The sequence below is a fragment of the Physeter macrocephalus genome, chromosome 17 (assembly GCF_002837175.3).
Source record: "Physeter macrocephalus isolate SW-GA chromosome 17, ASM283717v5, whole genome shotgun sequence".
NCBI classification, from domain to species: Eukaryota; Metazoa; Chordata; class Mammalia; order Artiodactyla; family Physeteridae; genus Physeter; species Physeter macrocephalus.
In genome coordinates, this window is record NC_041230.1 from 50,881,682 (window position 1) to 50,897,134 (window position 15,453).

Genomic DNA, 15,453 nt, shown 5'->3' on the forward strand with positions numbered 1-15,453 from the left:
TCTCTCTCAAATACATGCTTCCTCATGGGTCCCTACCTCACATGTATCCCTGGGATAGAACACTGCACACAACATGATCTGTTTAGGAATTGTCACCCACAGGGCAGTGATTGGGCAGTTGTGTTGACCCATGGCTGTTTAGAGGATTTTGTTATCATGACTTCAGAGGAGCCTGAAGCCCATACACACACCCCCACCAAGATCTTTCCATTTATTGTGCCTCTTCTGAAATGCTTTGCCAAAGCCTTCATTGACTCAGTTTGTATGATCCTCTCTTCTTGGGCTTCCCTTGGAAAATGCATAGTTTAGGCAGCCGGAAGCTTCAGAAGAAGAAAGCTGTTTACCTACGTTGATTCCATCGCATCCATGGGCCTCTTAACTCTCAGGGAGCATGCTGCTCTATTCGTAAACATGGATGTCTCATGGGAATCATTTAATTAGGAGGTGACACCATTTGGAGGATACCAGAGCACCCCTCAGAACTCAAGCCGGAGAAGCAGAGATGGTCCTTACCACAAATTGATAAGCCATTTTGAAACCAAAGTAGCTGTGCAAGTTCACTGATTTATGAACTTTTATAATTTTCTTTTCTCTCTGACCATACAGTCTCTCGTTTCAGCGTCCCTTTACATAACTTCTTTATTTATTGCAAGGTATTTAAATGTCTTTTATTCACCATGCACTGTTCACAGCAACAAACAAAAGTTCCTGATACCTTGGAACATATATTTTAATGGTAAAGAAAGATTAAAAACCAGGTAACTATGTCAGGTGATGATTCCGTGAAGAAAAACAAAATGGTTACAGGGGATGATGTTGGGGGGGAGACTTTTTTTTTTAATAAGGTGGTCAGGGAAGTCCTCTCTGAAGAGATCAATGTAATTAAAGAATTGAGAGACGATGATGAAATGAGCCATACAGGTATCCATTTAGTAGGATCCTGGTGAATTAAAGCCATTCACCAGGCACCACTGGGAAAGGGGACTGTGATATTTTGGTCTAAGAGTGTAATTTGGAGACCAAGGCTGAGGCATAAGATTAAGTCATGTTGCAGTGGATCATTTACTAGATGCAGGGTGGTAACACATGCCATGCTTGAGCCTGATGTGGCTTCACATACACACAAGTATTCATTACTCTCTTTTAAAATTTTCCAAGTAGACTATTTTCTTTGTCAGGGTCTGCACTTATGGCCCAATTGGGTCTCCCCAAGATGGTAGACTCATCTTTCGAGCTGATAAGCCTTTAAGGGTCCACAGCCTTCAGCCAACTGAGTCAGTCTCTTCCTGTCCCAATCCCAGGATCCACAAAGAGATGATCAGATTGGCCAGGCTCTGCTTTTGTATAAGAGCCTATGGGTCAGAAGAAGGTAAGCCCAGGGCTGAAACAGCGGTAGACCCAAGCATGGCACTTTGGGGGAAATGACAGCAAAAAAAGGATCGGGGGATGTGTGTGGACTCGGCGACATTTGAGGCTGAAGGCAAAGGCAGGTTTTAAAGAGCCTTGAATGCGTTTCTGAGGGAGCATGAATTTTCCCTGAAAGTGATGGTGTAGGGGGGCCCTTGAAAGGTTTTAATCAGGTGTGATCCGATTGTGAGAGAGAGTAGGTGCTTCAGGAGATGAGGCACTTCAAAGCCTCACACAGGTTCTAACCGAAGCACATGCCAAGCAGAATAGAATGTCGGGCTTTCAGTTGAAAATGATTGAAATTGTATTTATGTTTGCTTGTGTTTCCAAGCGTCAGACTTAACATTAAAATTTGTCCTGAATGATAAGAATAACAAGAATAAGCGTTGAAATTCTCAGTGAAAGGGCAGCCAACACGCATTTCCAGGGAGAAATTGTTCAATTGTTCGTGTTTATTACTTCCAAATGGGAATAGCTCCAGGTTCATAATGCTGATTTTGTTACACTGCTTTCTCTGAACTGTGGTTCAGATGAGTGCATAAATATTTGGTTTAATATTTCTTTTACGGGAACCGTAAAAATCTGAACTGATGGAAGGGAGAGGAACAGAGCAGTGGCAAGGAAGGAAAGTTCGGCAAGTTAATAAAAGATTAAGTATGTGTATTTCAACAGTGCCCAAGGGCGTGATTAATTTATTATCCTTTTACATGGCAGAAGGCATGCACAACCCCCCAAATTGCACCGTTACTATGCCAAAGCTCAGAGAGTGTGAGAAGGTAAAGATGTTCCTGCCGGGAATTTGATGTACAGAGGAAATGGGTGACCCCTCGGGTACATATAAATCTGGAAATTGAGACCTGGAAGTCCTTAATCTTGGCTCTGCCTAAGATGAGTATCTCTGCTCCAAGTCCTCACAGGGTGGCTGTGTCAGCAGGAGTCCAGGCCAGGAACACTTTCAACAGTGCCAGTTTCCAGTGCTTTGTTGATTCTACTCCTGGGGCACTCCTACACAACCCGGCAGACTTTGATCAGTTGGCCATGTGGAGTGGGGGTTAAGGCCATGGGCTCTGGATACTTGGATTCAAATGCAAGGCCGTTATCTAGCTGACTTTGGTAAGGTGTTTGCGACTCAGTTTCTTTCTTTGTAAAGTGGGGATTAACATCAGTACTACCCCATAGGATTGTGGTAAGGATTAAATGAACTTACGTATGTAAGATGCTTAGAATAGTGTGTGGCAGAGTCTTCTTTTTCAATAAATGGTGGCCTCTGTCATAGTCGTCATCATCACCACCGTTTAATAATCATGAAAATAACAATTGCCTTACATTATTGAGTAGGTTTATGTACTGATGCATTAGGTATCTCTCAGATCACTTATCCACAGTAACCCTTTTAGGATAGGCATTATTTCCCTCATTTGGCAGAGGATGGGAATAAGGCTCGGAGAGGCCACATGACTCCCAGTATGTCCACAATTGTTAGCGAGCTCAAAGCTGCAAACCCTGTTGTCCTAAGAGCTCTGTGCGTTAGTCAGGATAGGTTAGGTTCAGCAGTGGTAATAAGCAACTCCCATTTCAGTTGATCAAAGTAAAAAAAAATTTTAACCAAGCTCCATGTCCATTGAGGGGTTAGGCGGGGGCTCTGCACCTTGTCATTTTTCTTTCTTTGGGATCTAGGTTGATGAAGTCACCACTATTTGGAACATAGCTCGTCACCTTGGAGAGGGCAAAAAGAACCTAGCTAAGCACATCATAGCTCTTAAAGCTTTTACTCAAAATTAGCTGAAGTTACACATGTCACTTTCACTCACACTTCATTGGCTAAAGCAAGTCATATGGCCACAGCCAACTTCAGGTGACTGGGGAAGTTTCGTCCTACTATGTGACCGGAAGAAGAGGAGCCAGAATATTAAAGAACAGCCTCAGTGACTACTTCCCACTACCATAAATCCGATTCATAAGTAGAAGAGACAACAGGTATAGAAAATCTAGACTTTTCACTCTGGGTTCCAAGGTACCATCTTGATTTTTGGTAGAACCACAAGAGGCAAAGTCAAGGGGCCCAATGAGCAGGAGGGTGAGACTCACAGTCTGCATTTAGAAACCAGAAACTCAGGAAGTGATGCATAAGAATCCCAGTTATTCTCTTGGACAATAAAGAGATGGAGAAGTGTGATACTGATGGGCAGTGAATGGACTTTGGGCCCAGACAAGTAAGGCACAATGACTGAATGACCCAAAAATGACTTCTTTCTCTGGTCTGCTGTGGCCTCTTTCAGCACATCTCCCATGTTACGTAATGTGGGCTTCATAGAGTATACTGAACTGCGGGCCCTTGAAAACTCTGGAACTCGTGAATGGTCAGTAAATATACTGAATAGAAGAGAAGAAGGTAGAGGGAGATAATATGTTAGAGGAAATTATACTCAAGAAGGAAACATCTTATTAAAATCATGGGAGAGAAACAGACCATCAGGCTGAGTGAATGGTAGTATCAGTTTGGAATACACTAACAAATATAAACCAAGTTCCCTCAGTTAGAGCAGCATTGTGCCAATTATGTATGTAAATATTTGTCCTTTGGTGGCTGGCTTATTTCACTTAACATGATGTCTTCATCCATATGGTAGCATGTGTTAGAATTTCCTTCATTTTTAAGGGTGAATAATAATATTCCATTTTATGCCTATACCACATCTGTTCATCCATTTATCCATTGTTGGACACTTGGGTTCCTTACACTTTTTGGCTATTGTGAATAATGCTGCAGAATACTCATTCTTTCCATGTGTCAATGGATCATTTAGTAAAGATGATATTGCACTTGGCGGTGAATAAATTTTTTAAAAACTCGCAAGAGTAGAAATTTCATAAGCCACATTATTCTATGACAAGTTGGAAATACATCATTAAAATGCTAGAAATACTTGTAAATTAAGAAATACTCTCATTAAAAAAAATTCTATAGCCTACAGAAAGTAACCACAAAATTATAACTGTCAGAAAATAATGCAAAAAACCCCCACCAATTAAACACTGAATCCTATGGAACTCAGCTTAAGCTGTGCTTAGGCATAATCTTAAGTGCCTTTCTTACAGAAGAAGGGAAACAAAGCTGGTGCAATGATAGTGCTGATAGATGAAGGGTAAGTGTAGTGTATTCAGATTTCCCCTCATCATGTGTTACTGGAGTTTGATTTTCCTTCCCAAGTGCTCCCTCCTGCCCTTGACCTTAGCACCCTCCATGGGAGGATGGAGACCATTTGAATTGGGCAGTGAACACAGCCAGCCCTGCTGGTATGAGAACCCCTGGTCTGTGCGGTTGGTCTCTAGCCATCCTCCTCCTCCGGTGGATTGCCAGAGTGTCGGTTCTGTGCTTCTCCACCAGGTATTTTGGAACTCTTGGGACTGGGTTTTCCTTAGTCCCCCTTGTTAATTTATAACCTAATGGTTGAAAGTTGTTGAGCAGCATGAGGGTGAGAGACGGGCATGGATCTAACAGCTGCCCAGACTGCTGAATGGCTAGGTGTCTTCAAGTTCAAAGGCATGTCACAGACTAAACCACAGATGAGAATTAATTACTGCTTACAAATCACCTTAGAGAACCAACCTACCGATTAAAAAAAAATGTCTTCTGGGCTTCCCTGGTGGCGCAGTGGTTGAGAGTCCGCCTGCCGATGCAGAGGACACGGGTTCGTGCCCCGGTCCGGGAAGATCCCACATGGCGCGGAGCGGCTGGGCCCGTGAGCCATGGCCGCTGAGCCTGCGCGTCCGGAGCCTGCGCTCCGCAACGGGAGAGGCCACAACAGTGAGTGGCCCGCGTACCGCTAAAAATAAAATAAAATAAAATAAAGAATTAAAAAAAAATGTCTTCTAATAACTATAGGTAAAGGCAATAAGTGGGTTTTTTCCTATTTAACATGAAATAGAAAACAACTTCTAAATTAGCATATACACCAAGCTCCAGTAATTACTTACATGTTTTAAAAAAGTTGTTTTGTTTTTGAGTTTTTTGTTGTTTTTTAACTGTATAATAAGTAATATAGGCTCATTTTATGAAACCAAAAATATTCTAGAGTGAAGGAAAAAATAGCACCCCTACCTCCATCCCCCAAAGACCTATACTATTCACATGTGATTTATTCCCTTTGGAAACGTGCGGGGGCGGGGGCTGATTATTTTCTAGTTTTTCATCCTTTCGATCATATTGCTTATATACGTAGAATCTGTTATCCTTTGAAAATAAGTATCTCCTGATTTTCTAAATAGGTAGAATTAGAGCATTAATTTAGTTGGCTACGACAGGGCAGAAGTGCTAGGGTATTTGTGTTGGAGGTGCTTTGTGCAGCGAGCACAGTGTTTGCTTAGACAGAGGGTCTTCACACAAGGGAACCCTTTGCAGATTATAAGGATGGGGAAGCGTTCTAGGTCCCTTCATGACTCCTGGGCATTACCACTGCCTGGGAAGTTAACTTTGGGGATTTGTAAAAAGAGAAATGAGAAGATACTGAGGTTGCATAGGTAACGTGACCACATTAAAAAAAAAAATTAGTACAACAGACTTTAATTTGTGAGTTTATGAAGCATTTTATGATCTTATAAAAACATGCAAACAAAGTTGCACTTCTTTTCAAAGCTTTAATCAGGTGTCTTATATGTTCCAAACCCAGGAAATGTTGAAAGAATAAGAAATAAATAGCCCAAGGGACAATTACCACCCCCAACAAAGAGGCCGTCTGCTCTCTGTGCCTTAATAGACCTCAGTGGTGAGCAGGACTAGACCCAGATGATGAGGTTGTCTCCCTGGAGCAGGGAAGAGGGTCAGGAGAAGCTCCAGTGAGTAGGCAATCCCTGGTGCCGAGTCCAGGAAGACCAGGAGGGGCTCTGGCAGACAGCACGGGGGGTAGGAGTCCAGCTGACCTAGGTCCAGAGAAAGTGGGCAAAGTTCAGAAGGCCCATGGCTCATGGTGGCAAGAGATAGAACTGGAGAAGCAGGTGGAGGCCCATCAGGGAGGGCCCTGGGGGAATTTAACCTGGGAGCAATGGGGAAACAGTGAAAGTTTTAATCTGAGAACTGTCTTGGCCAGATTTGTGTTTGCATTTTGGAATGACCGTTTAGGACAGGAAGGGAAAAGAGAGAATCAGAAACATGGAGGCCAGTTAGGAGACCACTGTAACATTCAGTTACTTACTTGGTATGCAAATATTTGCTGAAAATTTACTGTGAGTGTTGTGTGTGTTCTTGGCCCTGACAACAAAACAGTCAAAAATCTCTAGTGGAGATCTGAGTTAAATTACAGGTACTGGAGATTGGCAGAGGACAGAGCTAGAAGTTCTTATAGTAAAGAGAATATACAGAACTTGGCGACTATGGCATTTTGACGTATCAAATACATTTTCCACAGGGGAAAAAAAATGATGTCAGCACAATTAAGTGTTGAAGTACAAAGAATAGTAGGAAAGACCAGCTAATTGTGAAGCCCTGCTATGGGGTATAATGTGTGTTAACAGCTGCTGCAGGAGCAGAGACTCATGACAGGATTTGTTCAGGGCAGGAGTGCACTGGATTTCTTACATTCCATCACATTAAACAACAAGAAAAGGACGATAGCCTTGGGGCCACAGCCATAGAGCAGCATTTGGACAAATCTTAGGAGTTTAACGTAGTATAATAGAGGTCATCTGGAAACCCACCTGACTTGCATGGAACAGCTTTGATTTCTGAGTCTAGAATTCAGCTTTCCATGTTGAGTGGCAGGTAGAGGAATGGGAGGACGGCAGTGTTTGCCTCAAGAGCACTTTCAGGACTGTCTCCCACTGTGTTTCTTCCAGAAGGTCTGGGGTGCTGTGCTCCCAAGCCTTTCAGAGCAGGGAAGGGTCAAGAAAGGAGAACAGATCACAGAAGCCTTCTCCTGACAGGTCCTTTCTAGTGGGTGTGGTTAGAAGTCCACTCTTAGGAAGCAGGACAGTTCCATAGCCTTTGTAGGTTTCCCATGTTCATTTCCCTTTAGTTAATATGGCCTATGGAGAGGACTTATCCCACGGGTGTGTGTAGGGGAGTAAAAGGAAGAGGTTTTAATCCATATTTGGGCTGAAGTGGTAAGAGGAAGAGGGGAGCGGTGGTAAATGTGAAAGAGACAAAGAGGAACAGAGTTGGCTCAGATGCCCCTTCCCACAGTAAGTCTGTTTCCAGAGCACTTCTGTCCTGAAACCAGAGACTTTTGTGCGTTTGTTTCTAAAAAGGAAATGTGTTCCCTTAGAAAGGGATTCTTTTATATTGTGGCTAAGGTGTGTTTTATGCCTGGAGGTGTCAGTCTTACCCATTAACAACAATGGCATGACTTTGTTATTATTATCATTCTTATCTTAGTATTCCAATTGTTAGCTCTGATTTATTGAGCCCCTTCTGTGTGCCAGGAAGTGTACTTTGCACACAGCATCTCAACAAACTCTCAGCAACCCTGGGAAATAAGTGTCGTTATCCCTATTTTATAGATAAGGAAAGCGAGAGCCAAAGAGGCAAAGAATCACATTCAAGGTCACAGGACTGATCGTCAGCCAAGCTAGGATTGAGATATATGTTTGTCTAATCAGTGGAGCTCCGCATTAAACAGATATTGGCCTTGGTCCCTGCTGTATGCAGGCACTTTGCCAGGCATGGGACCCAGCGGTGAGCCCGATATGCTGAGGCTGTTGACCTCATGGAGCTTCCAAGCAGTGGGGCTAATGTCAGTTGGATTCAGTCGAGTCAAGCAGTGACTAAAAATTCTTTTCATCAGAAGATACCACATACCTTATTTTTAGTCTTGCTTTGGATGATATTTTCTGTTAATGAAAAAAAATGCAAACAGAGGTAACTGGTGTTTAATCAAAATTCTCAGTGTATTTTAATAAAGAATACTTTAAATCAGAAAAAAAACTGTACTGCCCTATGGACTGTGTCATGCTCTTACTCCACTGGTCCTGGCAGAGGAGGCTTGCCATGAGGCTCACGCTGCCTTAGGCACCACTGCCACCTGGTGGCACACGTCAGAATTGCAGGCATGGCGCCCACAGAACTGCCACCACCACACCTCTCCCTGATTCCACCAGAAGGTTCAGCCACCTAAATCCTCCAGGCTCAGTTGACTATATTCCAGTAGGTGCCTGTTTACTTGTAAATTGATGACAGCCAGATCAGTATTAGCTTTCTTTTATCTGTTGTCCTGAATGTCTATTGTGTTAGTGACCTTTATAGTGTTATAATCAAATTAATGTCTGCAGGTAGTGATGATAAAGTGATATTAAATATACATGAATGCTTGTTAGAACTCTAGAACTAACCTGTGCAAATTATGATTTTCTCTTTAGTTGGATACTTTCGGATGACATCAAAACATAACATAATTTGCCCCCTAATTACCTCTCAACCTCACCTCTCCTCAAACCATTCTGGAAATTTCGAGGCTCTCTCACCTGCCTGCTGCCTGTCTGTGCTGTTCCCTCTGCCTGGAACTGCCTTCCTATATCTTTACCTTTTGAATTTATTCTTTAAATGTCAGATCAAGGCTGACCACCTGTAGGGAATTCTCTTAAAGTGAATTCAGCAATGACGGTGTTGCATAGCAGTGCCCCTAGGGAGATGGAAGATGGCTTCTGAATCCCATCCTTGTTTCTTTAATAACTGTGACCGTGGCAAGCTGGCGTAATCTCCCTGAGTCTCATTGATTTCATTCATTAAGTATGAGTAATAACGTTCCCTGCCCCCAGAATTGTTGTCAGAGTTTTTTAAAGTGTGTGTAAAATTCCTTCTCAGCGCCACGCCTAGTACCTGGTAGAAGCAAGGGCATAGGTGGCACTGTTGGTGACTGCATACATGTAGATACCTAGAACCCTGGTTAATGCCTGCCCAGTATAGGACTGTCAGATGTCTTCCATTGCTTATTTGGTCTTACTTGCAGAAAAAAAACCTGTTTCCCGGGAGTTAAAAATAATATAAATGTCCAACCTTGAACTTCATGAAGTTACTTCCCTCTTAGATTCATCACTATACGTCACCCCAGGGCTGGTAAGCTTCCCCGGCTGAAAGCCACAAAGATTTGCATATTAGGATGAAAGGTGTTCAACAGTGATGCTATTTTTGGTGATGCTGCTTTAGTCAAGTTCATCCAGCACCTCTGCGTTGACGTCTGTGATTAGTGGATTGGTCACTGAGGTGTGTTTGTACTGTGCTTTCTCTGTGTTTTCCAGCCAGAGTCTTAAGTGTCGCTCTGTTTCTCTGACCAGGTAGTCGATAGTGACAGACCGGAAGGGTCCAAGTTCCGGCTCACTGGGAAGGGAGTGGATCAAGAGCCTAAAGGAATTTTCAGAATCAATGAGAACACAGGTAGCGTCTCCGTGACACGGAACTTGGACAGAGAAACGATCGCTACCTATCAAGTGAGTACCCCTCCCCCCCGCCCCCGAGTGCCCACCCGACACGCAGAGACGTGCCTTTCAAAGACTGCTTCCCTCCCGCTGAGCTCATTATTTCTGTGCCTCATCAAACTCGGGGCTGTGCGGCTTTAAGTGTGTCTCTGTGGAAGCCAAGTGGCATTGAACCCTAACAGAGCAGCAGTGGGGGCCCCTATCTCATCAACGGAGCCCCCCAGGTCTGCGCGAGGCTTTGGGCACTAAAAACCAAGAAGGGGGACCCTGGGGGGATCTCAGAGGAGGTCAGAAACCTTACATTAACATGGGCTTTCCGGAAACCAGCTTGATAACGAAGAGCTGTAAAAAGTATAAACGCTTGGACCTGATCATTCTACTTTGAGAAAGCCGTCCTAAGGAAATAGAAATTTAGCTAGACTTCTGTACAATGATGTTATAGCAGGACACGATCCTTCAGATGGAAACAGTTGCTATGTATTCAGCAATATATGATGGTTAAATTATGGCACAATTTTGCAAGGAAGTTTTCTACAACCACTTAAAATATTTTTAAAGAAGTCCTAGTTATATGGGAGATTTTCAAGATATTGAATGGAAACAGACACACCAACACATATGGTATCCTCATTACAGATGGAGTATTTACACGTATCATGATGGGTATGTTTGTGAAGAAGCATGATGGAGGAAAAATCAAAGTGTTGGTGGTTGTATTTGGCGTTGTTGATTTTTTTTTTTCTGATTTTTCTACAATGTACTTGCTTCTCTTTTATATGGAGAAACAAAAGGCTATTTGTAAAAGGATAGTTTCAGAAGTTGACACCCGTTCAAGATTCAGAGACCAGAGTAGTTGCACACAGATATTGGGGTGAGCATTAAATCTCATATAGGCCCAGGTCTGTCCTATCCCCTCTCTACGACACCCCCAAGAGTCCCATCTCACAGCCTCTGGTAAGGACCCAAGCCTCTGAGGGCAGTAAGCTCATTTTTCAAGAAATGGGACAGGATTCCCAGCCATTTTCGGGGAAAGCCCTCTGTGGGATGCAGCGCACTGAGCTGGAAGCAGGCAGTCGGGGACGAGGCCCAGTCAACAGAGTTTGCTCTCCATCACCATCGCCCTTCACATGCGCATTTCCCTGGATTGGGCTGGGGGCGGGGATGGCCAGTTTCTAGGACTGGACTTGGCATCTCTGGTTTTCTTCGTCAAAACACCGTGTAAGAACATCCCAATCCCACTTCAACAAAATTACTTCCTCTTCCCTAAAAAAAACCTCCTTTTCTGCAGACAGAGGGCGGAGGGACATTGCATTGGAAAGTCAAGTGCTCTGGCTGGGAAATGGGTACCCTGGGTCTAGCCTCCTCTGTCACCATGAGGTGCTGACCTTGGGAAGACCAAGTAAGCCCTGGTCCTCAGGATTCCACCCAAAAAATGCAGATAACACCTGCCTAGCTACCAGCTGGATTGCTGTGAGTTTCCAGTGAGGAGGAGATAGAAGAGGGCATTAGAGGCGTTAAAATACTAGACAAATACAGGGCAGTGGGTGAGGAAGGGCCCATCCAGCCTCACGCTGAACGGTGTGTTCCGGGGTCCCAGGCCCTGGGAGGACCTCCCTCTCAGGAACTTTGCCAAAAGGCAGATGCTGTGAGCGTGTGCGGGGGAACCGCCTGTCAGAGGACGCCCAAGGGGACCGCTGTGCATCCTCAGCGAACCCCCGGCAGGGCATCTGGATGTTGTAGAAATTGAATGTTGGCCCCGTCAGAAGTTCCCAGGTCCAGCTGGACTTGACGGAGACCACAGGTGAGCTGGCAGCTGGCAGTGTCCAGCTGCTGTAGGGTAAGCCAGCTGCAGACCATGGGTAGATGCCCTCTACGTTTTCCCTGCCTGTGATAGGAATATCTCTTAATTTTCAGACACAAGGAACTAAAGATACGATACCTTTCATGATTTCATAGCATGGTGATTCAGACCTCTGGGGTTAGCAAATTGCCATTCAAGTCTCAGCACTGCCGTTTACTGTGCTGTTTTTATCTTGGGCAACCCACTTACCCTCTCTGAGGATTTTTGATTCTCCTCCACAAAGTGGGGATAGTACCAGCATCTCTAAGGACTGTATAAAATGAAATAAAAGTATTTTTGCAAATTCTTAGCACAGTGCCCAGCACCTAGTGAGCATTCAGTAAATCAGAGCTGCTCTTATTCATTTTTCTGTTGAAAAAGATTTAAAGTTTTTGGTTAAGTTCCACACGTTTTTAACCTCAGCTTCCTACCTTCAACCATGAGAAGGTTGACATCTACCACAGACTCGTGGTTTTTCCTTCTGTCCTGACAGGAACTGAACTTCATAGCATTTGCTGCCCCTCTGTTAAGTAAAGAGAGAGATTCCTGGAGGAAGCTGAGCTCTAGAATTACCTAGGAAATTAAGAGGGTACAAGATAAAGAATAAAGGAGCGGGAGTCTTCTTGGGAGTGTTCTGTAGCCTGGAGATAGGACTGGCGTGAGTCAGAGAAACTGGAAAAAACTGGTTGCCGGGAGTGAGAACTGGTAAATGAGAGGCTGAGGGGTGACTCGGTAGGAGCTATTTTAAGAGCTGAACAAGAGTCTGGATGCATGCATGGCTAATTGATCCTCTCTGATGTTTGTGGGACCCAAAGGTGGTTTAAAACTCTGTCACCCTTTTCGGAGTCCTTCCACATTCAGAGGGAGATTTCTGAGCTCCGTAAACCAGGGCCCACCTCAGAGTGAACGTTCTCCTTAGATGGCAATGACCTTGATCTCCAGGGACAGTGAGGGGAAGATGCCTTGGGGCAGTTACAGCGGGAAGAGCTCAAACGCCAACATTCAAGGACTGATGGGAGTGGGAGTGATGAGAAGGTGGCCTTTGGTCAATCAGGTGGCTTGGTTTTGATGTTGCCAAAGATGCCAGTCAGAGATTTTCTTTAAGGAGAATTTTTGATTCAGGAAGTGTCCCTTTCCTCTGGCTTCCGAAAGCCGAATGCAGGGCTGTCAGGTACAGCTGTGCGGGGATTTTACTGCACAAGGGGGATGGCTGAGGGATGAGAAAGGCCTCATCCAGCCCCCAGTTTACTCGCCAAAAGCTGCACTGCAGTTCAGGGCTGTGTCCACAGGGAGAGGGCGGCCCCTTTCTAATGCTCACAAAGGTATCAGAGGGCAGGGTTGAGGAGAAAACGCCACGATTTTTTTATTTTTAATTTGGGTCACTTTTATTTTTATGTAAATGATCATAGTGATTAATATCAACGGCTCTGGGGTCAGAAAATTGTTGTTCAAGTCTCAGCACTGCTGCTTACTGAGCTGTGTGATCTTGGGCAACACACTTACCCTCTCTGATCTTGTGATTCTCATCCATAAAATAAGGATAGTACTAGCACCTTTAATGCTTGTATTGAGTTGGCCAAAAAGTTCATTTGGGTTTTTCCATAAGGTGTTACGGAAAAACCCGAACGAACTTTTTGGCCAGTCCAATAAAAGATGAAATGAATAGTTTTGCTAACTAATAGTTGCTAAACAGCTAGTATAATAGAGTCTGGTCTGTAGCATAGAGCATCTCATATTTTTCCTTAAAGTGAGGCCATGTAGTATGTAGCAGTTACAAACATAATTTTGCATGTAGCCATCCTGGCTGAATTAAAAGCACAGCTTTTATGGACAAGCTATGGGAACTTGGGCAGGGTATCTGCCTTGATTTTATCATCTGTGAAATGGAGATAATAATAATACTGATCTCATAGGATTTAATGGGCTAAATGAGTTAATGCGTGTCAAGCATTTGGAACAGTACCAGGAACACGGTAAGCCCCATACAGTCCTACCACATGAGTGAGAATTAGTGAGGGGAAAGGCAAAGGAGGTAAATGAAAACTGGGGGTGGCCCAGCCTTCCCATCTCAAGTATGAACTTCTCTTAAATAATCTTGAGTTTATTTGTAGTTTCATAATGTACTCCGTAGCATATTGATTGATTCATCAATTCATTCATTCTTCATATATTTGATTGAGGACCTGCAGGATGAGGAATATAATGGGAAATAAGACACACCAGGTTCCCCGCCCTCACGGAGCTTTCATTTTAATGCCTAGGCTTTGTTTCAAAATAAACGGATTTAAGTTCCTCGCCACTGTGTACAGGTGATATGCCAGGGAGTTGTGCCGTGTTCGTCGTTCGTCTTGGTTTACCCCTGGCGCAGGGCCACATGTGCCCAGTGGAGAGGCTGCTGGGGCTTGGCGGGCATACAGTGTCTGAAAGGAGTACCAGGGCTACAGCAGCCAAATGGCAGCCTGGCCTGAGCCACTCTTCACCGGCCTCACGAGCACCCAGTTTCTAATGCCAGGTCCCGCATGCCTCTTGCTCTTCCATTTAGTCTGTGTCCTGTTTTCTTCGTGCCCCTGCTGAGGAAGGTCCCTACCTATTACTCTGTGTTTGGTTCTGCTATTTCTGGATTTAATGAGAACTGGGTTCCTGCCTTCTCAATATACTTTGGGCACAAGAAAGTTGCAAATCCACTTCATTTCAAGCACCTATTTAGAAATGATTTACTGTTTTAGTGCAGTTAGATCCATCTTGTCCCTGGTGGGCATTGTGGTTGGTTGCAGATCTGCTTCTTCAAAGAGCAGAATCCTGGGTCTCCAGTTTCCACATTTTACTTTCCCCTCTTGCAAGTTTAAAAAGCAGAGAGCGCGTGGGTGAATTCTGTTGTTGTTTATTTTAAAGGTAAGTGCTATTCACATGCAAGTTCATGCTATGGTGCTAGCATTTTCCAAATACAGCAAGAAAGCATTGTAAACTAAGCCTCAGAGATTTGCACGAAAAGCAATAGTCTGAGATAAATTTGTCCTTGAGCCCCTGAATGTGTATCGTCATTAAAGTTCTGTTTATTGAACTCTACATGGCTGATGTTGTGCTAAACAACTCATATACATTGTCTTACTTAATCCATTTCACAGAGGAGACTTCAGAAGTAGGTGTTAACACCATTTTATAGATAAGCAAATAACTGTTAAATAACTTTTTCAAGGTCTCCCAGCTGGTGTGTGTTGAATCTGGGATCCGTATCTGTTTCTCTCCACCTCTAAAACCCTGAATTTTCAATTACTAAGAAACACTGCTTCCTATTTTACCTCCAACTAGACTCTGATGTCTAATGTGCAAATTCCTAGGCCTCTTTCCCAGGAGCTCCACTTATTGGAAGGGGATTTGACTCACTGGATGATCTGTTGCTTCTTAAATACTGTCTGTTTCCAAGACCCACGGCCACCTGCCCGCTCTCCCTGCTGCAGCCCCCAAAGGGCCTCCCATGCTTGTGACCCGAAGTGGCACCTGGCAAAATAATTTAGCTCTTGCAGTGTTGGAAGCTGACATATTAATGCAAAGCCTCCTGAAATATTACTCATTATTATGCATTTTGCCAGCGTTTGAATGATTTGTGAACTCTTCACTGGAATAAAGTACTGTAAATGATTCATGAATGACCAAGTTTATGAAATTCTATAAAAATATTAGCAGGTGGTAATGATTCACTCACACTGTGACTATAATCTCCTGGCTGCAAATTTGTCAATATGGGAGGACAGGCGTGGAGGGGGAGACAGAGTCTGTTAGGCGGGTGGGGCGTTGGAGTT

The 15,453-nt window shown here is 44.0% G+C and overlaps 1 protein-coding gene across 1 annotated transcript in view; it reads left to right on the forward strand.

Annotated features, from left to right (window-relative positions):
• The window catches only part of CDH13 (cadherin 13), a 1,052,304-nt gene that overhangs the window by 534,966 nt on the left and 501,885 nt on the right, over positions 1-15,453 (forward strand). The window contains exon 5 of the mRNA XM_024125020.3: positions 9,673-9,825. Coding sequence (XP_023980788.1) covers positions 9,673-9,825 — 153 coding nt within the window. The remainder of the gene's footprint in view (positions 1-9,672; positions 9,826-15,453) is intronic.